Consider the following 24,238-nt stretch of genomic DNA (forward strand, 5'->3'; position numbering starts at 1 on the left):
AAAATTAGGAAATAGAAAGCCAAGGATTGAAAATCAAAATAAGCTGTGATTAACCATTTTAATAATACTTTCATGCACTTTTCTCTACAAATGTGTGTGATTTTTTTTAATTTACAAAGAGAAAGAATCTTCAATCTACAGGTTGTATACTTATTTTTTAACTTAGCATAATTATCTTGGTAACTTAAAATATGATTTACAAATCCAGCATTATATTTTGCTTACTGTAAGGCAGCAAATCTTATTCATTTAAGTTCTTAACTGTCTGCCTAGAAATTGCTTTATCAATAGATATTAATTAAAATGAGAAACTTTTGAGTTGATAGTCTAGTGGAGGCTGAGACTGTGAACAAAATCAGGAGTATTTAGCTGTTAGAAATGGGTAAGTTTCTGTAGGAGATATTTCTACACAATCTCTCCCATTTCTGTACATCTGTTAGGCAGAGGAGCCAACTACACTTCATCCCACACAACTTTTCATTTGTACAAGAAAGAGCCTTGAAACATAGTGATAGTGCTCCCTGCATTTCTCTGGAACAGAAAATGATAGTCAAGTAAGTATGAATACTCATGTAACATTTAAGGGCCAGCAAGTCAGCTGATTTTGGTGGAGTTTAGTGAGGTGGAGAGACAGGAGCTGAAGCGAAGGCCAGAGAGTCGGTGGGGCCAGGAGGTCTGTGTTGTGTAGGTTTTTGAAAGGACTTTACTCTGAGAGAAATGGAGAATTACATTTTGGGTTTTGAGCATAGTAGTTACATGAATTTTTTAAAAAGTCACTCTTTGGAGGAACAAGATGGTGGATGAGTAGGTGAATGTGGAGTACATCTCCCTCCTTGGATACATCAGGAATACACCTTCAGACACAGAAGTGCATACAGAACAACAGCTGAGAGCGGACAGGAGGACCTGACCAGTGGAAAAGAATATATGGAACCACACAAAACTCCATAGGATGAAGGAACTAGGGGGAAAAACAGGAGTGTTGGTAGGACTGGACCTGCCCTTGGTGTGTGGGGGAACTGAAGCAGGGGTCCAATCTCCACAGCGGGGCAATTGTCTGAGTCAGAGGAGAAACATTTAAGGCTGAGTGTGAAATAGTTGATCCGTGGCAGCCTAAATAGAATGAGAATCAGACAGTTGGTGTTGCAGCCATATATACCGTGGGCAGGGATGCAAGTCCCCTAGAAGGTGCAATGGCTGGGAGCTGGCGCTTAGGGATTGTGGAGCAATCCCAGGGCAAGGGCTGCTGTGGAGAGATGGATGAGGTGATGTGAGGGAGGAGACTGTGGTGGAAAATGCTGAGTCATGCATAGGGGATGGAGCCATCACCATAGCCTCTCTCTCCCCGCACGTCAGCATGGGCAGCTGAACAATTGAGAGGCTGAGACAGGGAACTACTGAGGAGGACCCCACCCAGAGTGCCCCTTTAAGTGCCTCATGTGCTGATCTACAGAGTAGGACCCCACCCTGGGGCGGGGGTATGGCACAGGGAAGGGGGGCCCTCTATGTCCCTGAAGCACCGAACAACAGAGAAGGACCCCAGGCAAGGGAGCCCTCTAAGTGCCTAAACGGGCTGAGCTATGGACAAAGACTAGCCAAAGAGGCCTTCTGATCGCCAGGAACCAGAGGCTTGAAAAAAGACTCTGATAGGGCCAATACTCCAGTGGCTTAGGCAGTCCGTGTCCCTGCGCACTTGACACCACCATGGTTCCCACAACCCAAGCAGCTATGCCACCATCATGTTCAACCTTCACTGGGGAAGAACTGTCACAGGCAAAAAAAAAAGTCTTGCATCTATGCTCACGGGGTCCCTTTGGTTGCGCCCAACTCTCTGCAACCCTGTGAACTGTGGCCTTGCAAGGCTTCACTATCAGGGGGTTCTCCAGGTGAGAATGCTGGAGTGTATTGGACAATACTGGTTGCCATATCCTTCTAGAGCACTATATTTCCTGCTGCCCTAGCCGCCAACACCCCTGAGTACCTGGTGCTGCTAGAACCCCTGCGACCCAAGCAGCTGCACCGCCTCCACACTTGGCTCTCAGTGGGACAAATCCAAGTTCTCCAGGGCAGCCTCAGGAGCAAACCCCCGTGGACGACTCACATGCAGAGGCGGAAATAAAACCACAATCGAAACTCGGGGACAGTGTGGCTAAGGAAGAGAATCCAAAACATTCCCACCAGCTGTACAAATTGCAGATTAAATCCACACAATCAACTAGGCAGACTCTGTGTCCATGGAATATATAAAAGGACATTGAGAACTCCCACAAATGAAATCGTACCAGTTCCGATAGCTGTGGACATTGGAGGCAAGAACACACAGGAGTTGGACCAGATTAGAATCTGAACTTCCCAGATGACCAGGAGGTCCAGAGAACAGCACTGTGTTGGGGGGGCATCCTAGGGAGGTGAGGTGGACTGTGACTCAAAGAGAAGGAAAAGATTCTGACAGCAGTGACTCAAGAAAAACATTTATTATTCTTGTTTTGACTTGTTCTATAGTTTCTTTTGGATCTTTTTTCTTCCCCTCCCACCCCCGCCCCCACCATCCCTGTTATTTGTTGATTTTATTGGCACTATGAAACCTAATTAAGCTTTTTTTTTTTTCAGTCACACTTATTGTTGTTGTTATAAACCTCTGCCTCTAAGTTGGGCCTTTGCAGTTCTGTGGAGTTTTCTTTTTTGTTGTTGTTTTTTATTTCCTCTTCCTTTCTTTGTTTTTCTCTTTTTTTAATTTTTAAATTTAATTTTTTAAAACCTTCCTTTGTTTGCTTTTCCTACTGTTCTTTTCCCCTAGCAGTTAATCTTTAATGTATATAGCTCTTCTTTATCTACCTCTATTTAGCTTTGCATATCTATTTTTCCTTTCTTTTGTTTCTTTCCTTTCCTCTCAAAATATTTGTTAGTTTTGTTTTCATTGCTTTATTCCCCACTTGGCACCTTGCTTTAGTTGTGTTTTCCAGTTTGTGCTTTAGTTAGTTTTGACTTAACTGGTAGATATCATTTTTGGTATCCTTTGTTCTCCAGGTCAATTGATCGTACTTTATTTTTGTTGAGCTATATTGATTTTGCCTATGGGTGTATATGTATATGTGTATATTCCATCATTTTTATTATTATTTGGCTGATTTTGTAACTCCCATTTGTCTGGGATTCATCTTTGGTTTCTCATTTTTAGGTATGTGCTTTAATCTCACTTAATGCCATAAGAAACCACTTGTGGAATCTTTGTTCCTGACCGGAGATCAAGCCCTGAGCCTTTGGCACGGAAGTACTGACGTCAAAATCCTAGACTACCAGAGAACTAACCCTAGGGAGTATCAAATAATCAGAACTCCCACAAAGGAAACCACTTGAATACAAGTCCTGGCATCACCCAACAACCAGTAGCACCCTGTGCAGGACACCTCATCTAAACAACAAGCAAAACAAAAATACAAACCTAATCATCAGCAGACAGGATTACCACCTCACTCAACCTTGCCCATCAGAGGAAAAACAAGCAAACAACAACAACAAAACAGCATAAATCTCACCCTATACAAAGCTTCAGTGCAGTTCAGTTCAGTTGCTCAGTCATGCCCGACTCTTTGTGACCCCATGAATAGCAGCACACCAGGCCTCCCTGTCCATCACCAACTCCTGGAGTTTACTCAAACTCATGTCAATCGAGTGGGTGGTGCCATCCAGCCATCTCATCCTCTGTCGTCCCCTTCTCCTCCTGCCCCCAATCCCTCCCAGCATCAGGGTCTTTTCCAATGAGTCAACTCATTGAAAATATAGAAATTATGAATAACCCAATTACAAGCACTGAAATAGAAGCTGTGATAAAAAATCTCCAAAATAGTAAAAGCCCAGGGCCTGATTGCTTCCCAGGAAAATGTTATCAAATATTTAGAGAGGAGCTAATGCCTATCCTTCTAATTCTCTTTCAAAAAATTGCAGAGGAAGGAACACTTCCAAACTCATTCTATGAGGCCACCATCACCCTTATCCATACTAACAATGAAAAATCAGAAGGAGAAATTAAGGAATCAATCCCAGTCACTAGTCCAACAAAAAGAATAAATTATCTAGGAATAAACTTACCTAAGGGCACAAAAGAATTGTACACAGAAAATTATTTCTGTATGCATGTATGTTTGTACTATAAGATCATTGTTTCAACTGATGTTTGATTGAGATTGGCTTTGTAATAGAAAAATAAAAAATATTGCTCTTGTCATGGTCAATAATTTTTTAGCACATATCATCATTTCATAATAATGCTCTACTGCTGAAAAAAAGCAAACAAGTTAACTGATTTCAATCCTGTTCTTACTCAATGGGAACTGATTTAATCATGCTCCTCCTACAGTATATCTGCTAACATTGGATGGTGCAGCTGGGGTGTTACCTTCCTGTTATTCCTAACCTGTGAAGGAAGAGGAAAAATATCAGCCTGCTTACTCCAAGGAGAAATAGGCAGTGGATTCCAAAAGTCAGAGAGTGAAACTTAGTAATGGCCACTTCATTCCTGTCCTGGGATTTGGAACCTGTGCACCTCCGGAGGTAACACTAGTGGTTGTGGGTCAAGATATAAATAGTAGTGGATGTAACATGAGTGAAAGGGATTTGGGTCGTCAAGCACTGGGCTCCTGTGCGGCTCTGGGAGGATCACATTGTTCCACTAACCAGGCTGGAACCATGCTCTATGAAAGAGGAGAGAGCATTCAGTCTTCACTATGCATCAGGGTATGAAACTGTGCTCACCTGTAGATTACTCTGGGTCTGAGTTCCCCTCCAGTTTCTGTCTCTTTTCCAGCTTGGCAGAAGAGGTGAGACTCGGCTGTCAAGATCACTGATTATCAGCTGCTTTCCTTTGTGGGTGACTGCAGTTGCACGGTTTCTCTGTACATTTTATTAGTTCAAGAACTCTTTCCTGCTTCCATTAAGACATGACCCGGAGAAGTATTTGAGGTGGAAGGTCCTGAAGATGAGGTGACTGAAAACTAATGGGAGAAAATTGCTTTTCTACTGTGGGATACCTGCTTGGTGCCAGGCAAGAAACACTTCCACTGTGTTTTGCCCTGTGCTTCTGTTTCTGCTTGGAAACTTCTTCTGATGGGAACCATAGTATCACTAGAGGAGATAAGATACAGTCCTACAGGCCAGGTTTTTTAATGTATCCTGGGGTTTTCTAATGTGTTTTTATTAAAGTATGGTCTACAGTGCTTGATCATAAGAGGGGCTAGTGGACAAGTCTCTAGACTAGAAGCCAGAAAGTTTGCTATCTTGCCTTTAGAGTAGATGTGACAAGGGACTGGGCTTATACTTTGAGGCTCACTATTCTAATTTATAAAATGGAAAAATTATTAAGAGACACTTTGAAGATAGAAGACAGAACTTGTTTACTTCATAGAGCACACTGGGTTGAAGTGAGGAAAGGGACAGGGCTGTTACTGAAGCTCATGGGCTCATTCCCAAGTACATTCCCGAAAGTGAACATCACTCAGTCATGTTCAACTCTTTGCAACCCCATGGACTGTACAGTCCGTGGAATTCTCCAGGCCAGAAAACTGGAGTGGGTAGCCTTTCCCTTCTCCAGGGGATCTTCCTATCCCAGGGATTGAGCCCAGGTTTCCTGCATTGCAGGCGGATTCTGTACCATCTGAGCCACCAGGGAAACCAATCCCCAAATGTCCATGCATTTAAGAAAAACCAGAACTAGACCCAGCAGAAGTCTGTTACACCAAATATCTACCTCCTTGAAATGGGAAAGATTTTGAATCACATAAAAAGAAATGGAATATTATTGAGCATTGAAGACAAAGTTAACCCATTTGCAATCACACAGAAGAACTGGGAGAACATTAAGTTAAGTAAGCCAGAAATAGAAAGACAAATACTGCATGATCTCTTTGTAGGTGGAATCTAAAATAGTGATACTTGTAGAAGAGAGAGTAGAGGTATGGTGACCAGAAGCTGGTGACAAGACTGGGAAAAATGGAAAGATGTTGGTCAAGGGTACAGACCTTCAGTTATAAGATGCATAATTCTGGAAACCTGATGTACAGCAAGTTGACTATAGTTAAAAATAATGGGTTATATCTTGAGATTTTGTAGACACTAGATATAAATCTTCTTATAAGCACCTCCAAATGGTAGCTATGTGAGGTGGTGTTTCTGTTAACTAGCTTGCTTGTGGTAATTAGTAACAATGGATACTTATATGAGTAAGTACAATCCTGAGAAATGCCAGGCTGGATGAAGCTCAAGCTGGAATCAAGATTGCCATGAGAAATATCAATAACCTCAGATATGCAGATGACACCACCATAATGGCAGAAAGTGAAGAGGAATTAAACAGCCTCTTGATAGAGGTGAAAGTGGAGAGTGAAAAAACTGGCTTGCGTCTGAAAAACTATGATCATGGCATCCCGTCCCATAACTTTATAGCAAATAGATGGGGAAACATGGAAACAGTGACAGACTCTTTTTTTTTGTCTTCAAATTACTGTGGATGGTGTGTAGCCAGGAAATTAAAAGACACTTGCTCCTTGGAAGAAAAGCTGTAACAAATTTGGACAGTGTATTAAAAAGCAGAGACAACACTTTGCCCACAGAGGTACATATTGTCAAAGCTATGGCTTTTCAAGTAGTTATGTTCATGTATGGATGTAAGTGCTGGACCATAAAGAAGGCTGTGCACCAAAGAATTGATGCATTTGAACTGTGGTGTTGGAGAAGACTCTTGAGAGTCCCTAGGACAACAAGGAGATCAAACTAGTCAATCCTTAAGAAAATTAATCCTGAATATTCCTTGGAATGACTGATGCTAAAGCTGAAGCTCCAATACTTTGGCTACTTGATGTTAGTGACAACTCATTGAAAAACACCCTGATTCTGGGAAAGATTTATAGCAGGAGGAGAAGGAGGGGACAGAGGATGAGATGGTTTGATGGCATCATTGGCTCAAAGGACATGAGTTTGAGCAAACTCTGGGAGATGGTGAAGGACAGGGAAACCTGGAGTGCTGCTGTCCATGGGGTTGCAAAGAGTCAGACATTACTGAGCAAGTGAATAACAAGAATAACTTATATGAGAACATCACATTGTACACCTTGAAAAGATAGTTTTTTTTTTGGGGGGGGGGTTTATTCTGTGTGGCTTCACTGGTAGATATAAGTCTCAGAAGTTTTCACCTTGGTTCTTGATACTTTTACCAGGCACCTGTAACTTCGCTCATTTTGCTTCAAACACCTCACATTATAAGTCATATTCATGACTACAAAGTTTTGTTAAGTCCTTTGAGTTCTTCCATCAAATCACTGAACCTAAAGGTGGTTTTGCCGTCCTCTGATACCAGCAGTCAGCCACTGATCACCTGAAGTTGAAGAGTTCCTGGGTAGTGTTCATTTAATTACTTATTAGGTATGTTAAAGGAAACTGTATGGGTTCATCACTACACATACAGAACTAACCAAACACACAGATAAAAGGTGATTCTTTGGAAGATCAAAGCTTGTGCCTAGCAATATCTTATGTGGATATTCAACTTCTACATTTGTTGCTTATGTAGGTTGCTAAGAGGGAAGCTCTGGAATTCACCCCATTTGCTATAGAGGTTGGGTTCTGCCATATTGACTGTGCTCATGCCTACCAAAATGAAGAGGAGATTGCCCAGGTCATTCGAGGCAAGATTGCCGATGGCACTGTGAAGAGAGAAGACATATTCTGCACTTCAAAGGTACTGTGTGGGTTGTGTGTGTGCACATGTGCAAGTGATTGTGCCCAGATGACAATTACATAATAGGATCCTTTGGTGAAGAGTTGTTTGGTGAACTATGCTTATTGGTGTATTCCTAAAGTATTAGAGTTCCCTGGTGGTTTAGTACTTAAGACTTGGTACTTTACTGCCATGAGCCAGGATTCCATCCTTGGTTGGGGAAGTAATACCCCACAAACCTTGCAGTAAGACAAAAAAAAATTACCTAGTGTATTATTAATGCAACTTTCATTCTTTAACCTCTACAGCTTTGGTTAACTTCCCTTCGACCAGAGTTGGTCCGAGCAGCCTTGGAAAAGTCACAGAAAAATCTTCAATTGGACTACGTCAATCTCTATATTATTCATTTTCCAGTGGCTCTGAAAGTTAGAAATTTGTGTGATCACATCAATGTTATATCTTGTGTTAGAATGTGTACCAACTTGCATGGATGGTTGAATAAAGATTTGTCTTAGTAGGTTGAAGGGATGATTACACTAGAGTAGAATCCCCCAAGTAATTATTTGTGATCATCTTTTTACTGAGTTTTTTAAATCCCTTACATGCCTCCCAGAGAAAGGAGTTAATAATCTGAGGCTCTGCCTGAAAAATAAAGGAAATAGAAATCAGCCATTTCTTCAGAAAGTCCTGGTTATGACTCCTGAGTGTCTGGGAAATTCATGAACCAAGAGTTTGGTGCAGCTGTGGTGAGCTTGACACTGCATTACATTGAACAGGATGAGTTAATCTTGTCTTTTACTCTTTCAAGTTGAGCAGATTTGGTGGTGCTTCCTCTGGGTGAGTCAAATCTCTTAACTGTATAGGAAGTTGGGAGACATTGCCTACATTCTTGCCTGTCTTCACGATGAGGTTTGTAGACTGCACTTCACCATTAAGAATGGTTTACTTAGAACTCTGGATTTCAAATTACAGAAATAAACTCAAGCCATCTAATGCAAAATAGCTTAGTGGACTATGTAGATGGCAAGTACCAGACACAGAAAGATGTGAGGATTTGCAGGACTCTTCAGAAATGTCTCCTTTTCTCTATCCCTTATCAGGACGCTACTCATGATTTACTTTATTTTAACTGAACATTTTTCATTGGTGGCAAATAGGACCTTGGGGCAGTTTGAGGCTCATGGTCACAAATATTTGACAGCATGTCTGGATTGTCCACATTCCATATCCACCTAAAGATAACCTTGCAGTTCACATGTCTGCCCTAGGCCACCTGATGCTCAGAGGGAAAAGGAAGTCTGATATATAGCCATATGAAGACTGCAATTTTTATTCTGGAAATTATGTCATGTAACTTACTGCCATTCCCAGCCCAAAAAGGCATTTCAAAATGGCAAGTACAAGAAGCAGACAAAATAGAGAGAAGTCACTATGGGTCCCTTTTAGGACCTAGAAAAATTGTGTTTATTACAACATATATTGAGTGTAAGAGATTGGAATAAGCCTCCTTCCTAAAGGTATTGCTGACAACTCCATATATGCAAATCACTTTGCAAATATTAATATTTAGAAATTTGTAAACCTAAGGTTTACTCCCTGGTGCCAGGTAGCCTTGCTCAATGCAGAGAAATTATTTTGCAACATGTCTAAAATGACTGCTTCTATTCCAGCCAGGGGATGAATTATCCCCAAAAGATGAAAATGGAAAACTAATATTTGACTCAGTGGATCTCTCTCATACATGGGAGGTGAGTCCAGGGAGGAGAGATCCATGGGAAGAGCCAGGAGAGGGGGAACCTCCTTCATTTCTTCCACCTGTGAGAATGGGCTGTGGACCATCAGACTCAGCAGTTCAAGAATCTAAGGCCTGGGATGCTGGGTAGTGGGGAGGAAACCATTGCTGAGATGTTCACAGAGAGGAACAGAGGAAGAGAATTTGGGATAGTGTAGATAGGCATCTTTTTCCTTCCATGTGATATGACTTTCAGGAGTTTTTCTAAGGTGGGGGCAGTAGTTTTTCTTTTTGTATCATGACCTTCTTCCCGATTTTTCTTCTTGATAGTCAAGGGTAACTCTTGATGGAGGAGAGTGATTACTGATGTTTTTCACCACTAATTCTTGTTCTATTACTCATTCCAAGTGACTGTCCACCACCCCTCCCTCCCAGGTCCTGGAGAAGTGTAGGGACGCAGGGCTGACCAAGTCCATCGGGGTGTCCAACTTCAACCACAAGCCGGGGCTCAAGTACAAGCCAGTCTGCAACCAGGTGAGCAGCTCAGCTCCTCTCCCTCCTGCTCTTCAGAACCTCCTTCTTGCCCTGGAGCCAGATGTCTGTCTGTCCTCACCTCCTGTTCATCTGACCTTTGTGGACAGAGGATTCTAGAGAGTAGAGCCTCTCTGGATGGTGTGAATAGAATCCATATCAGTATCTCTGTTTACAAAAGTCTGGGCAGAAAAGGTGGGTTGCTTTCCATCTAAACTGTGGGTAGAACTCAGAACTAGAAGAAGGAGGCATTTCCTTGAGATGAAAGGATGACCAGATGGAGGGCAATGTGCCCTGGAGTGATCTGCATACAGGAAGGAAGATGATGAAGACATGGAATCAGAAGTAAATTAATATGGCTATTCAAGGTTTTTTTGTATTTCCATACAAATTGGGAAATTATTTGTTCTAGTTCTGTGAAAAATACTGTTGGTAGCTTAATAGGGATTGCATTGAATCTAAGATTGCTTTGGGTAGAATAGCCATTTTGACAATATTGATTCTTCCAATCCATGAACACGGTATGTTTCTCCATCTGTTTGTGTCCTCTTTGATTTCTTTCATCAGTGTTTTATAGTTGAGATGGATGAAACTGGAGCCCATTATACAGAGTGAAGTAAGCCAGAAAGATAAATAACATTACAGCATACTAACACATATATATGGAATTTAGAAAGATGGTAATGATAACCCTATATGCAAAACAGAAAAAGAGACACAGATGTACAGAACAGACTTTTGGACTCTGTGGGAGAAGGTGAGGGTGGGATGTTTCGAAAGAACAGCATTGAAACATGTATATTATCTATAGTGAAACAGATCACCAGCCCAGGTTGGATGCATGAGACAAGTGCTTGGGCCTGGTGCACTGGGAAGACCCAGAGGGATTGGGTAGAGAGGGAGGTGGGAGGGGGGATCAGGATGGGGAACACATGTAAATCCATGGCTGATTCATGTCAATGTTTGACAAAACCCACTACAGTATTGTAAAGTAATTAGCCTCCAACTAATAAAAATAAATGGAAAAAAAAGAAGTAAATTAATAAAGTAACAAATCAGCTGAGATGGGTGTTAAGGATTTGTGTGGGGTTCTGATGTCTGAATCCTTGGTCCTGGTGTCTCAGCATTTATGAGTCTTAAACAGGGAGCACAGTTCAGAAAAATGTGTTGTGGGTAATTAAAATCATCCAGTTCAGAGGGTGAAGTAGCTCAAGGTGGTACTAACAATCTATGAATATTTACTCAGGAACATCTACTCAAATGTAGAGCACAGCTTTTGATCACTCAATCTTGGACTAGTTCTCCCATCCAGGTCTATCATAAAATTAAGTGTATAAATACACTTTTCTCTATTTCTCTGTTGATGTTGACTTTTCCAATTTACATTTAATGTTGTAGTCTTTCCTTTAGCCTTTGAAATCTTTTAGTCTTTCTCTGTTATATTAATATTGCCTTTGCATATAATCTGAAATTCTTCTCTGTGAGCATTCTACAGGTGGAATGTCACCCTTATCTCAACCAGAGCAAACTGTTGGATTTCTGCAAATCACATGGAATCATTCTTGTTGCCTATGGTGCTCTGGGATCCCAACGAGTAAAAGAATGGTATTGAATTCTATTGGAGCTACCTGGTGAAGTAATTAGCCTCCAACTAATAAAAAAAAAAATATATATATATATAAACAGTTTATGAAACAATAAAGACTTCAAAGTAACAATAAATTTTTTTCAAAATTAAAAAATACAAATTGCTGAAAATTTGGAAAGCAGAATGGAAGTGATAGAGAATAAAGATAAACTGTGATTAACCCATTTAATAATACTTAAATTTGGTGCTTTAACCTTATGATTTTCCTGTAGAAATGTGTGTGTTTTCATTTACAAAAAGAAAAGATCTTCAGTCTACAACTGTCTACTTGTTTTTAACTTGGCATAAGTATCTTGATAAAATAAAAATATGACTTAAAAAATCCAGTATTATATTTTGCTTACTATAAAGCAGGACATCTTATTCATTTATTTAATTTTTTAATTGTCTTCCGATGCTTAACATTTTGATGAGTTTTTATATATTTTGCCTTTGATTCGTTGGTTGCAATTCATTCATCAATTCAGCAAAACTTTACTGAATATTCTTTAGAAACACATGGTTTTATCAATAAATGTTAATTAAAATGAGAAATTCTTGAGTTAATAGTCTAGTGGGCCGAGACTGTGAATGACATCAGGAGAATTAAGCTGTTAGAAATGGGTAAGTGCCTGTTGGAGATAATTCTGCACAATCTCTCTCACTTCTGCACATCTGTTAGGCAGAGACACCAACTACTTTTCATCCCACACAACTTTTCATTTGTATAAGAAACAGCTTTGCAACATACAGAGAGTGGCTCCCTTCATTACTCTGGAACAGAAAAGGCTAAGTTCAGGAAGAACGAGTGTTTATGTAACATTTAAGGTCCAGTAAGTCAGCTGATGTGGGTGGAGCTTACTTAGTGAGGTGGGGTGATAGGAGCTGAAGAGAAGGCCCAGAGAGCCATTGGGATTTTGAGTCTGTATTATGTAGGTTTTTGAAAGGATTTTACTCTGAGAGAAACAGAGAATGATATTTAGGGCTCTGAGCAGAGTAGTTATATGAACAGACATGCTTTATTATTTTTTTTCCTTTATTTATTTATTTATTTTTCAGTGGGTTTTGTCATACATTGATATGAATCAGCCATAGATTTACGCGTATTCCCCATCCCGATCCCCCCTCCCACCTCCCTCTCCACCGGATTCCTCTGGGTCTTCCCAGTGCACCAGGCCCGAGCACTTGTCTCATGCATCCAACCTGGGCTGGTGGTCTGTTTCATCATAGATAATATACATGCTGTTCTCTCGGAACATCCCACCCTCACCTTCTCCCACAGAGTCCAAAATTCTGTTCTGTATTTCTGTGTCTCTTTTTCTGTTTTGCATATAAGGTTATCATTACCATCTTTCTAAATTCCATATATATGTGTTAGTATGCTGTAATGTTCTTTATCTTTCTGGCTTACTTCACTCTGTATAACGGGCTCCAGTTTCATCCATCTAATTAGAACTGGTTCAAATGAATTCTTTTTAATGGCTGAGTAGTATTCCATGGTGTATATGTACCACAGCTTCCTTATCCATTCGTCTGCTGATGGGCATCTAGGTTGCTTCCATGTCCTGGCTATTATAAACAGTGCTGCGATGAACATTGGGATGCACGTGTCTCTTTCAGATCTGGTTTCCTCAGTGTGTATGCCCAGGAGTGGGATTGCTGGGTCATATGGCAGTTCTATTTCCAGTTTTTTAAGGAATCTCCACAGTGTTCTCCATAACGGCTGTACTAGTTTGCATTCCCACCAACAGTGTAAGAGGGTTCCCTTTTCTCCACACCCTCTCCAGCATTTATTGCTTGTAGACTTTTGGATAGCAGCCATCCTGACTGGTGTGTAATGGTACCTCATTGTGGTTTTGATTTGCATTTCTCTAATAATGAGTGATGTTGAGCATCTTTTCATGTGTTTGTTAGCCATCTGTATGTCTTCTTTGGAGAAATGTCTGTTTAGTTCTTTGGCCCATTTTTTGATTGGGTCATTTATTTTTCTGGAATTGAGCTGCAGGAGTTGCTTGTATATTTTTGAGATTAATCCTTTGTCTGTTTCTTCATTTGCTATTATTTTCTCCCAATCTGAGGGCTGTCTTTTCACCTTACTTATAGTTTCCTTTGTAGTGCAAAAGCTTTTAAGTTTCATTAGGTCCCATTTGTTTAGTTTTGCTTTTATTTCCAATATTCTGGGAGGTGGGTCATAGAGGATCTTGCTGTGGTTTATGTCGGAGAGTGTTTTGCCTATGTTCTCCTCTAGGAGTTTTATAGTTTCTGGTCTTACATTTAGATCTTTAATCCATTTTGAGTTTATTTTTGTGTATGGTGTCAGAAAGTGTTCTAGTTTCATTCTTTTACAAGTGGTTGACCAGCTTTCCCAGCACCACTTGTTAAAGAGTTTCTCTTTTTGCCATTGTATATCCTTGCCTCCTTTGTCAAAGATAAGGTGTCCATAGGTTCGTGGATTTATCTCTGAGCTTTCTATTCTGTTCCATTGATCTATATTTCTGTCTTTGTGCCAGTACCATACTGTCTTGATGACTGTGGCTTTGTAGTAGAGTCGAAGTCAGGCAGATTGATTCCTCCAGTTCCATTCTTCTTTCTCAAGATTACTTTGGCTATTCGAGGTTTTTTGTATTTCCATACAAATTGTGAAATTATTTGTTCTAGTTCTGTGAAAAATACCCTTGGTAGCTTGATAGGGATTGCACTGAATCTATAGATTGCTTTGGGTAGAATAGCCATTTTGACAATATTGATTCTTCCAATCCATGAGCATGGTATGTTTCTCCATCTGTTTGTGTCCTCTTTGATTTCTTTCATCAGTGTTTTATAGTTTTCTATGTATAGGTCTTTTGTTTCTTTAGGTAGATATACTCCTAAGTATTTTATTCTTTTTGTTGCAATGGTGAATGGTATTGTTTCCTTAATTTCTCTTTCTGTTTTTTCATTGTTAGTATATAGGAATGCAAGGGATTTCTGTGTGTTAATTTTATATCCTGCAACTTTACTATATTCATTGATTAGTTGTAGTAATTTTCTGGAAGAGTCTTTAGGGTTTTCTATGTAGAGGATCATGTTATCTGCAAACAGCGAGAGTTTCACTTCTTCTTTTCCTATCTGGATTCCTTTTATTTCTTTTTCTGCTCTGAATGCTGTGGCCAAAACTTCCAACACTATGTTGAATAGTAGTGGTGAGAGTGGGCACCCTTGTCTTGTTCCTGATTTCAGGGGAAATGCTTTCAATTTTTCACTATTGAGGGTGATGCTTGCTGTGGGTTTGACATATATAGCTTTTATTATGTTGAGGTATGTTCCTTCTATTCCTGCTTTCTGGAGAGTTTTAATCATAATGGGTGTTGAATTTTGTCAAAGGCTTTCTCTGCATCTATTGAGATAATCATATGGTTTTTATCTTTCAATTTGTTAATGAGGTGTATTACATTGATTGATTTGCAGATATTAAAGAATCCTTGCATTCCTGGGATAAAGCCCACTTGGTCATGGTGTATGATTTTTTTAAATATGTTGTTGGATTCTGTTTGCTAGAATTTTGTTAAGGACTTTTGCATCTATGTTCATCAGTGATATTGGCCTGTAGTTTTCTTTTTTTGTGGCATCTTTGTCTGGTTTTGGAATTAGGGTGATGGTGGCCTCATAGAATGAGTTTGGAAGTTTACCTTCCTCTGCAATTTTCTGGAAGAGTTTGAGTAAGATAGGTGTTAGCTGTTCTCTAAATTTTTGGTAGAATTCAGCTGTGAAGCCATCTGGTCCTGGGCTTTTGTTTGCTGGAAGATTTTTGATTATAGTTTCGATTTCCTTGCTTGTGATGGGTCTGTTAAGATCTTCTATTTCTTCCTGGTTCAGTTTTGGAAGGTTATACTTTTCTAAGAATTTGTCCATTTCATCCAAGTTGTTCATAACAGACATGCTTTAAAAAAAAAAAAAATTACCCTGGTCGCTATATTGCGAAGAAAAAGAGAAATAAAAACCCTCTTTTAGGACTCTACAGGAATCTAGGTGAGAGATGATGCTTGCGTGGACCACAGAAGGAACTGTGAGTGTGGTCAAAGTTGTTAGAGTAGGGATATATTTTAAGGGCTGCATCAACTAGACTGTCTAACGTATTGGGCATAAAGTGAAAGGAAAAGGGGAATCAAAACTGACCCCCAACGTTTGTGCTTAAGGGATAGGAAAAGGAGATGCCATTTTCTCAGATGGAGACAATGTGGGGAGAGCATATTTTTGTGGAAAGATTAGGAGTTCAATTATAGACATGTATCTTTGAGATGACTTTAGGTACCCAAGTGAAGATGCATGCATACAGTTGGACATAGAAGTCTATCAGAGAAAAAGGTTAGCTAAAATATTTATATTTGTGGTTTCTCAAATTTAGTTGCCACTCAAAGCCAAGAAACTAGAAAATTGGAGATAATATGTCATACAGTGAGTGAGTTTAGACATGGATGTTAAGGTTCATGACAACTCAGCATTGAGAAGTTGGTTTTTCCTTAAAAAAAGAAAAAGTGGAGGAACCAGCAAAAGGGACAGAGAAGGAGAGGCTAGTGAGGTGGGAGGGACTGTTCTTAGAAAGCACATGAAGTGTATGATTGGAGGAAAAAAGAGTCCAGTGCTTCCTAGTGGATAAGTAAGAGAAGACTGAAACGGACCACTGGATTGGGCAGTTAACCTTGGCAAAGTCAAGTGGTGCTTTGATAGTGAAGGCAAACCTTGAGTAGAGTAAGTTCAAGAAATGGTGTGAAGAGACCAATGAGAAACATAGTATACATGGTTTTCAAAGACGTTGCTGTAACACGGACCATGGAATTGGGCAGGTGCTGAAGGAGAAAGTGGAATTACAAGACAAGGTTCCCTGTTGGTGGAGATGATCACCTACCTCTGAGGTCAGAGGAACAGTCCAGCAGAGAGAGGAAAACCTGTGATGCAGCAGATGGAGGTGGGGCTGATTTGAACCACATTTGTTTTAGTTAGATTGCTGTTATAACAAATGACCAAAAATTTGTGCTTTGAAACAACAGCAATTTATTAGTTGCTGATATTATTTATATTATTTATTATTGCTGATATTATTACATATCCTGAGGTCAGAAATTCAAAATGTGGTTCAATGGGGTAAAGTCAAAGTGCCAGCAGGCCAGCATTCTTTTCTGGAGGTTGTAGGGGAAAATCCATTTCCTTGCCTTTTCCAGCTCCTAGAGAACAGGTCCTGTGTTGTTGGAAGAGTGTTTGCTAAGACCAGAGCATCCTTTTGACAAAATTCTCTTAGCTTTGGCCCTGCTTTATTTGTATTCCAAGGCGAAACTTGTCTGTTAGTCCAGGTATCTCTTGACTTTCTACTTTTGTATTTCAGTCCCCTATGATGAAAATGACTTTTTTTTTTTTTGGATGTTAGATTTAGAAGGTCTCTTAGGTCTTCCAAGAACACATCAACTTCAGCTTCTCTGGCATTTGTGGTTGGGGTATAGACTTGGATTTCTGTCATGTTGAATGGTTTGCTTTGAAAATGAACCAAGATCATTCTGTCATCTTTGAGATTGCACCCAAGTATACTGCATTTTGGATTCTTTTGTTGACTATGAGGGCTACTCCCTTTCTTCGAAGGCATTCTTGCCCACAGTAGAAGATATAATGGTCAGTTGAATTAATTTCACCCATTTCCCATCCATTTTAGTTCACTGATTTCTAAAATATCCATGTTTACTCTTGCCATCTCCTGTTTGACCACATCCAGTTTACTGGGATTCAGAGACTAACATTCCAGGTTCTTATGCAATATTATTTTTTACAGCATCAGACTTTACTTCCACCACTAGACACATCCATAATTGGGTATTGTTTCTGTTTTGACTCTGCCTCTTCATTCCTTTTAGAGCTATTTCTCCACTCTTTTCTAGCAGCACATTGGACACCTAGCTGTGTCCTACACAGGTCCTGTGTCCTGTAGGTGTAGGTACACCTGTAGGTACACCTGTAGGTGTAGGACCTGTGTCCTGACACCTACTTGTTGGACACCTACCAACCTGGGGGTCCTGTCCTTCAGTGTCATATATTTTTGCCTTTTCATACTGTTCATGGGATTCTCAAGGCAGGAATACTGAAGTGGTTTACCATTCTTTCTCTGTCATCAAATCTCTCCATCATGACTTGTCCATCTTGGGTGGCCCTGCATGGCATGACTGATATTTTCATGAGTTACACAAAGTGTGATCCATGTGATCGTATTGTTTAGTTTTCTGTGATTGTAGTTTTTATTCTGAAGGCCATAGAATTGAAATTCTTGCTTCTACTGTGTGCCCTCTGATGGATGAGGATAAGAGGCTTGTGCAAGTTTCCTGATGGGAGGAACTGACTGTGGGGAAAGTCTTTCTCTGGTTGACGGGGCAATGCTCAGTAAATCTTTAATCCAATTTTCTGCTGATGGGTGGTGAAATGAAGCAGACTCCTTTGTTCCTTGCCCCTGTACCATGTCCTTTTCCTGCTCTTTGTGGAAAACTTCAAAGAATAAGTTTAATCAGAGGATTGAGAAATGTAGACACAAAGGAAAAGGGTCAAAAGAGACTAAATAATAACAATGTGGTCATTAAGCATAATCTGGGACCTTCAGCTCTTTCTCAAGGGCTGTAGATAATATTCTGAACCATATCCTGTGAGCTGCCTTATAGATAGTAAAACACCTGGTGGAGAAGTTAACTACATGATGACCAGAATACATTCATGACATAAACTGCCACAATTCTGAGTATTGGCCTCAAGAAATTCAAACAAATGGGTCCTGGAACTGAAGACTAATGTGCATAAAGCAATCAATATGACACGGGTCAGACCACCGATGACCAATTTGAAGATGACTGTCAGAGCTGACTGTGCTGTTTCTGCATATAGCACCCTTGTCATTTCTGTCTATAAGGGCTCTTACCCCACTGGTTTCCACTGGAGGGGGGTCGGGCTTTGGACCGATGTCTGTCACCCCAACAGCCCAGTTGCTGGTATCTGAAATCAAACAAACTTTTCTTTCCACCAACCTGGCCTGATTATTGGCTTTGAAGCAACAAGCAGCGGTACCCACACACACCATTTTGGTAACAGTGGCACGTGCTCCCTCTAGTATGAAGGGAAAACCACTAGGACATTCTGGTATGACCTACATGAAATTCTTTATGATTATACAGTGGAAGTGACAAAAAGATTCAAAGGATTAGATCTGATAGATAGAGTGCGTGACGAACTATGGGTGGAGGTTTGCAACATCATATAGGAGGTGGTAATCAAGACCATCCCAAGAAAAGAAATGCAACAAGACAAAATGGTTGTCTGAGGAGAGCTTACAAATAGCTGAGAAAAGAGGAAAAGCATAAGGCAAAGGAAAAAGCGAAAGATTTACCTATCTGAATGCAGAGTTCTAAGAAATAGCTAGGAGAGGTAAGGAAGTCTTCTTAAGTGATCAGTGCAAAGAAACAGAGGAAAACAATATAATGAGAAACACTAGAGATCACTTCAAGAAAATTAGAGATACCAAAGGAACATATCATTCAAAGATGAGGACAATAAAGGACAGAAATGGTATGACCTAAGATAAGCAGAAGAGATTAGGAACAGGTGGCAAAAATACAAAGAAGAACTATACAAAAAAAAGGCCCTAGTGACCGGGATAACCATTATGGTGTGATCACTCACATAGAACCAGACATCATGGAATGCGAAGTCAAGAGGGTTTTCGCATGAACAAAACTAGTGGAGGTGATGGAATTCCAGCTGAGCTATTCCAAATCACAAAAGATGACGCTGTGAAAGTGCTGCACTCAATAACCCAGCAAACTTGGAAAAGTCAGCAGTGGCCACAGGACTGGAAGAGGTCAGTTTTCATTCCAATCCCAAAGAAGGGCAATGCCAAAGAATGTTGAAACTGCTGCACAATTGCACTCATTTCATAGAGTAGCAAGGTAGCAATGCTGAAAATCCTTGATGCTAGGCTTCAGTGGTATGTGAACTGAGAACTTCCAGATGTACAAGCTGGATTTAGAAAAGGCAGAGAAACCAGAGATCAAATAGCCAACATCCATTGAATCACAGAAAAGGTGAGGAAATTCCATAAAAAAGCATCTACTTCTGTTTCATTGACTATGCTAAAGATTTTGACTGTATGGATCAAAACAAACTGTGGAAAATTCTTAAAGAGATGGAAATCCCAGACCACATTACCTGGCTCCTGAGAAACCTGTATGCAGGCCAAGAAGCAACAGGACACGACAGGACACGAAACAATGGACTGATTCCAAATTGGGAAAGGAGCCCATCAAAGTCATATATTGTCACCCTGTTTATTTAATTTATATGCAGAGTACATCATGTGGAACGCCGGGCTAGATGAATCACAAGGTGGGTTGAAGATCACTGGGAGAAATATCAGTAACTTCAGATAAGCAGATGACATCACCTTAACGGCAGAAAGCAAAGAGGAACTAAGGAATCTCTTGATGGAGGTAAAAGAGGAGAGAGAAATAACTAGTTTAAATCTCAATATTTGAAAAATTATGATCATGGCATCTGGTTCCATCCCTTCACAGCAAATAGATGGGGAAAACTTGGAAACAGTGACAGAGTTTATTTTCTTGGCCTCCAAAATCACTGCAGATGGTGACTGTAGCCATTAAATTAAGATGATTACTCCTTGGAAAAAAACTATGACAAATCTAGATAACCTGTTCAAGAACAGAGCCATCATTTTGTCAACAAAGTTCTGTAGAGTCAAAGCTATGGCATTTCCAGTAGTCATGTATGAATGTGAGAGTTGGACTATAAAGAAGGCTGAGCCCTGAAGGATTGATGCTTTCAAACTGTGGTGCTGGAGAAGACTCTTGAGAGTCCCTTGGACAGCCAGGAGATCAAACTGGTCAATCCTGAAGGAAATCAACCTGAATATTCATTGGAAGGACTGATGCTGAAGCTGAAGCTCAATATTTAGCCACCTGATGCTAAGTGCCAACTCACTGGAAAAGACCCTGATGCTGAGGGCAAGAGGAGAAAGGGATGACAGATAGTGAGATGGTTGGATGGCATCGTCGACTCAATGGGCATGAGTCTGAGCAAACTCTGGGAGATAGTGAAGGACAGAGAGGCCTGGTGTGTTGCAGTCCATGGGGTAGCAAAGAGTTGGACATACTGAGAAACTGAACAACAAGAGAGCTCTTCCATCTTCATCTTGTAGACTCTACCAAGATCTTCAGAGACAGACTGTAGCATCTTAGAATCTTTTATCCAATGCTCCTATCTTCCCACCTTCTCTTCGACTACAACCGTCCCAGGTCACACATTTAAGGACTTTGTCATTATATTAGGGTTGCCAGGGAAACCAAGAATATTTTGCATCGCAAGATTTTAATCACCTTTACAAGATTGTCCCCAGACCAGGTTCAGAATCGCGCCCCCTGCAGTGGAAGCACAGAATCCTCACCACTGGACCACCAGGAAAGTCCCAGGTTAAAGGAAATTTTTAGCCATAATTTCATCACACCTATATTTTCAGACCTCTTCCCCATCTCTTCTGCTTCTGGAACCCCTACACTGTGAATGTTAGTATGTTCTATTCCCTAGATATTGTGGCATTCTTCTTATAATTCTGTATTCTGATAAATTATTTTGGTAAATTATTAATCTCTGTCTCAATATCTGACCTTTTCAGTTTTTTTTTCTTATTGTTTCATATGACACAAATTCCTCTCTCTTCTCATTTTGCTTAGCTTCCTCCTTCTCTATGAAATTAGGTAATAAAAGTTACCTGTACCTGTTTGTAGGGGTGTCCTTGCGTAGACCCGTCCCTGTACAGTCTATGTGCCCAGAGGCTTGGGGCAGAGCTGGAGCTGAGGAGGGAGGGCAGGGTTACCCCTTCCCAGGTCATGCTGGCAACTGTCACCTTGGTGGGAGGGGGAGGGGGCAGGCTAGAGCCAGAGCCCAGTGTGAGCAAAGGCTTCTCCTGTGCTCAGCAGCTGTCCCCACCCTACTGGGCCAGGCAAGTCCCAAGATGCTGGAGCAAAACTCTGAGGGTTGGGTCCAGACTGGTTCCACTCCTTGTAAGTGTGCACCCCCCTCCTCTGCACTGGCACCTTTGCCCCAGAGAGTGGCAGAGCTGGAGGAAGGCGTGCTGGAGCAGTCCCTGGTGCGGGCAGCCGTGCATGTGGTGCAGCCCTGGCACACCATCAGAGCCCCAGACTCTGCTCCTCATCAGGCCCCTCTTTGATGGCCGCCTTGCCCCGTCCAGATGTGTGTGTGGTCCTGTGTGTGCGCATTCAGTTGGGTACTTGAAACAGGCAAATGCTCACTCTTGGTAGAGTTATTCCTTGTCATAACTTTCACTAGTTAACTCATCATGCTCCTAGTCCTGGGATCAGCCCAATAGGAAAGTAAGCGTGGCTCAGTTCACTTTGAGTCAGCATCTTACCTGGTCAAGACTGGCTATCTGATTCTGGTGAATTTATGACTGTTTTTGAATGCACTTTGTCCCCCAAAGCCACACCCCCATTCTATTCAGAGTCTTTTAATACATGGTCTAGTCTATGTCTCCACCCTTATTCATTTTCCTTGGCTACATACACACAAACATAAATATATAGTTCCCCTGCAGCTGCAATAGGCATTCCAGGAGCTCTTTAGTTCAAGCTTAGAGTTAAGTGGAACAGACACCAGTCTCCAGGCAGCCCCCAAGTTGGTTGGAACCTCGCACATAAGGTTTCCTCTGATCATTCTGGTTTGAGGGAGGCAACTGGGAGCTGATCAAGACTGCACTACTCCAGGCAGGAGGAGGGTACAAGTGAGTAATACATGATGAAATTCCCTTCTACTCTGTTCTGGATTTTTCCTAATTGCCTGTTCACTTTGTTGTTGTCAATCTTTGTTTGACTTATTTTACAACTAATTTCTCTTTCTTTTCTTGTCTTTCCATGGGAGATTTCAGTCCTCCCACCTCACCAGTTTGCTGACATCACTGTACATGTTAAATTTTATTTATCTTCACAACATTTTCATATATCAGTGCATCGTAACTTCTGTTTTCTTTCCAAATTTGTGTTATTTTAATTTGTTTATAGTTTTTTCTTTTATGAATAATGTGGAACAGTTAGTAAATTATGTAAAATACGTATCAGCTACATTATAAGAGTACTCTTTAAAAAATAATTTACTTATTTTAATTGGAGGTTAATTACTTTACAATATTGTGGTGGCTTTTGTCATACGTTGACATGAATCAGCCATGGTTGTACATGTCCCCTTGTTCTGTACTGCTGTTCCACCTCCTTACCCATCCCATCCCTCTGGGTTGTCCCAGTGCACTGGCTTTGAGTGCCCCATTTCATACGTTGAACTTGGACTGGTCATCTATTTCATGCATGGTGATATACATGTTTCAGTGCTAATCTATGAGAGTACTCTTAAAGTTATATAACTAAGTACAATGTATAAACACTCAGAGTCTCTTTGCACAGTGCATATGGTATCCTAAGGCTATTAATAACTAATCTCCAATAAGTACTTTGCCAAAATGTCTGGTTCCTGTATCCTGTTCAGGATTTCACCAGTCAGGTCTGAAAAGCATAATAATTTTCCTGGTGGGAAATATAAAGAAACAAATTTATTTTCATTTGAAGTTTTGATTCTTTATTAAGGGGTAACATTTTAAAAAATGCTATTAAACACTTTGGATTGTGTGATTTGTGTATGTGTGTGTGTTTGTTCTGTAGGATGACTTTTTCAATTGATGTTTGATTGACATTATGGTCATAATAGGAAAACAAAAGGGATTGTTGTTAGAAGTTTCTAGTCTAACTAATGGTCCATAATTGCCCACCCAATTTCATCAGTATATAATACTTGAGGTTATGCTGATAAAAAAAAAGTCAAACAAACTGACTGTCTTTAAGCCTCTTCTTACTCCATGGACACTAGTTTAATCACACTTCTCCTACAATATATCTGCTAATGTTGGACAGTGCAGCTGGGATGTGAACTTCCTGCTATTTATAACCTGTAAAGGAAGAAGAAAATATCAATTTACTTACTCAGAGGAGAAACAGGCAATGGATCCCAAAGGCCAGAAGGTGAAGCTTAATGACGGCCACTTCATTCCTGTCCTGGGATTTGGAACCTATGCACCTCCAGAGGTAACAGTACTGGTTGTGGGTTGAGATATAAATAGTAAGTGAATGTAACATGAGTGGAAGGGACTTGGATTGTCAAGCACTGAGTTCCTGGGTGACTCTGGGAGGGTCACTAACCAGGCTAGAACCATGCCCTGTGAAAGGGGAGATAACATCCAGTCTCCACTCTGCATCAGGGTCTGAGGCTGTGCTCACTTGCAGATTACTCTGGGTTCCCCTCCGGTTTCCAGCTCTTTCCCAGCTTGGCAGAAGAGGAGGTTTGGCTGTCAAGAAAACTGTCAGGTGCATTGCTTTGAAGGTGATTGCAACAGTGAGGTTCATCTGTATATTAAATTAATTCCATAACTCTTTCCTCCTTCCAAAAAGCCATGACACAGAGAAGTATTTGAGGTGGGAGGTCCTATAGATGAGGTGAATGGAAAATAATGGGAATGAATTGCTTTTCTACTGTGGGGTGCATGCTAGATGGCAGGGAAGAAACA

At 40.6% G+C, this 24,238-nt stretch overlaps 1 protein-coding gene and 1 pseudogene across 1 annotated transcript in view; both read left to right on the forward strand.

Annotated features, from left to right (window-relative positions):
• The window catches only part of LOC122681080 (dihydrodiol dehydrogenase 3-like), a 31,834-nt gene extending 20,163 nt beyond the window's left edge, over nucleotides 1–11,671 (forward strand). Inside the window, exons 2-7 of the mRNA XM_043882802.1 lie at nucleotides 4,465–4,551; nucleotides 7,562–7,729; nucleotides 8,017–8,133; nucleotides 9,379–9,456; nucleotides 9,876–9,974; nucleotides 11,467–11,671. Of these exons, the coding sequence (XP_043738737.1) occupies nucleotides 4,465–4,551; nucleotides 7,562–7,729; nucleotides 8,017–8,133; nucleotides 9,379–9,456; nucleotides 9,876–9,974; nucleotides 11,467–11,583 (666 nt within the window). The 3' untranslated portion in view covers nucleotides 11,584–11,671. The remainder of the gene's footprint in view (nucleotides 1–4,464; nucleotides 4,552–7,561; nucleotides 7,730–8,016; nucleotides 8,134–9,378; nucleotides 9,457–9,875; nucleotides 9,975–11,466) is intronic.
• The window catches only part of LOC122681815, a 31,872-nt pseudogene continuing 12,365 nt past the window's right edge, over nucleotides 4,732–24,238 (forward strand).

This window comes from Cervus elaphus, chromosome 23 (assembly GCF_910594005.1).
Source record: "Cervus elaphus chromosome 23, mCerEla1.1, whole genome shotgun sequence".
NCBI classification, from domain to species: domain Eukaryota; kingdom Metazoa; phylum Chordata; class Mammalia; order Artiodactyla; family Cervidae; genus Cervus; species Cervus elaphus.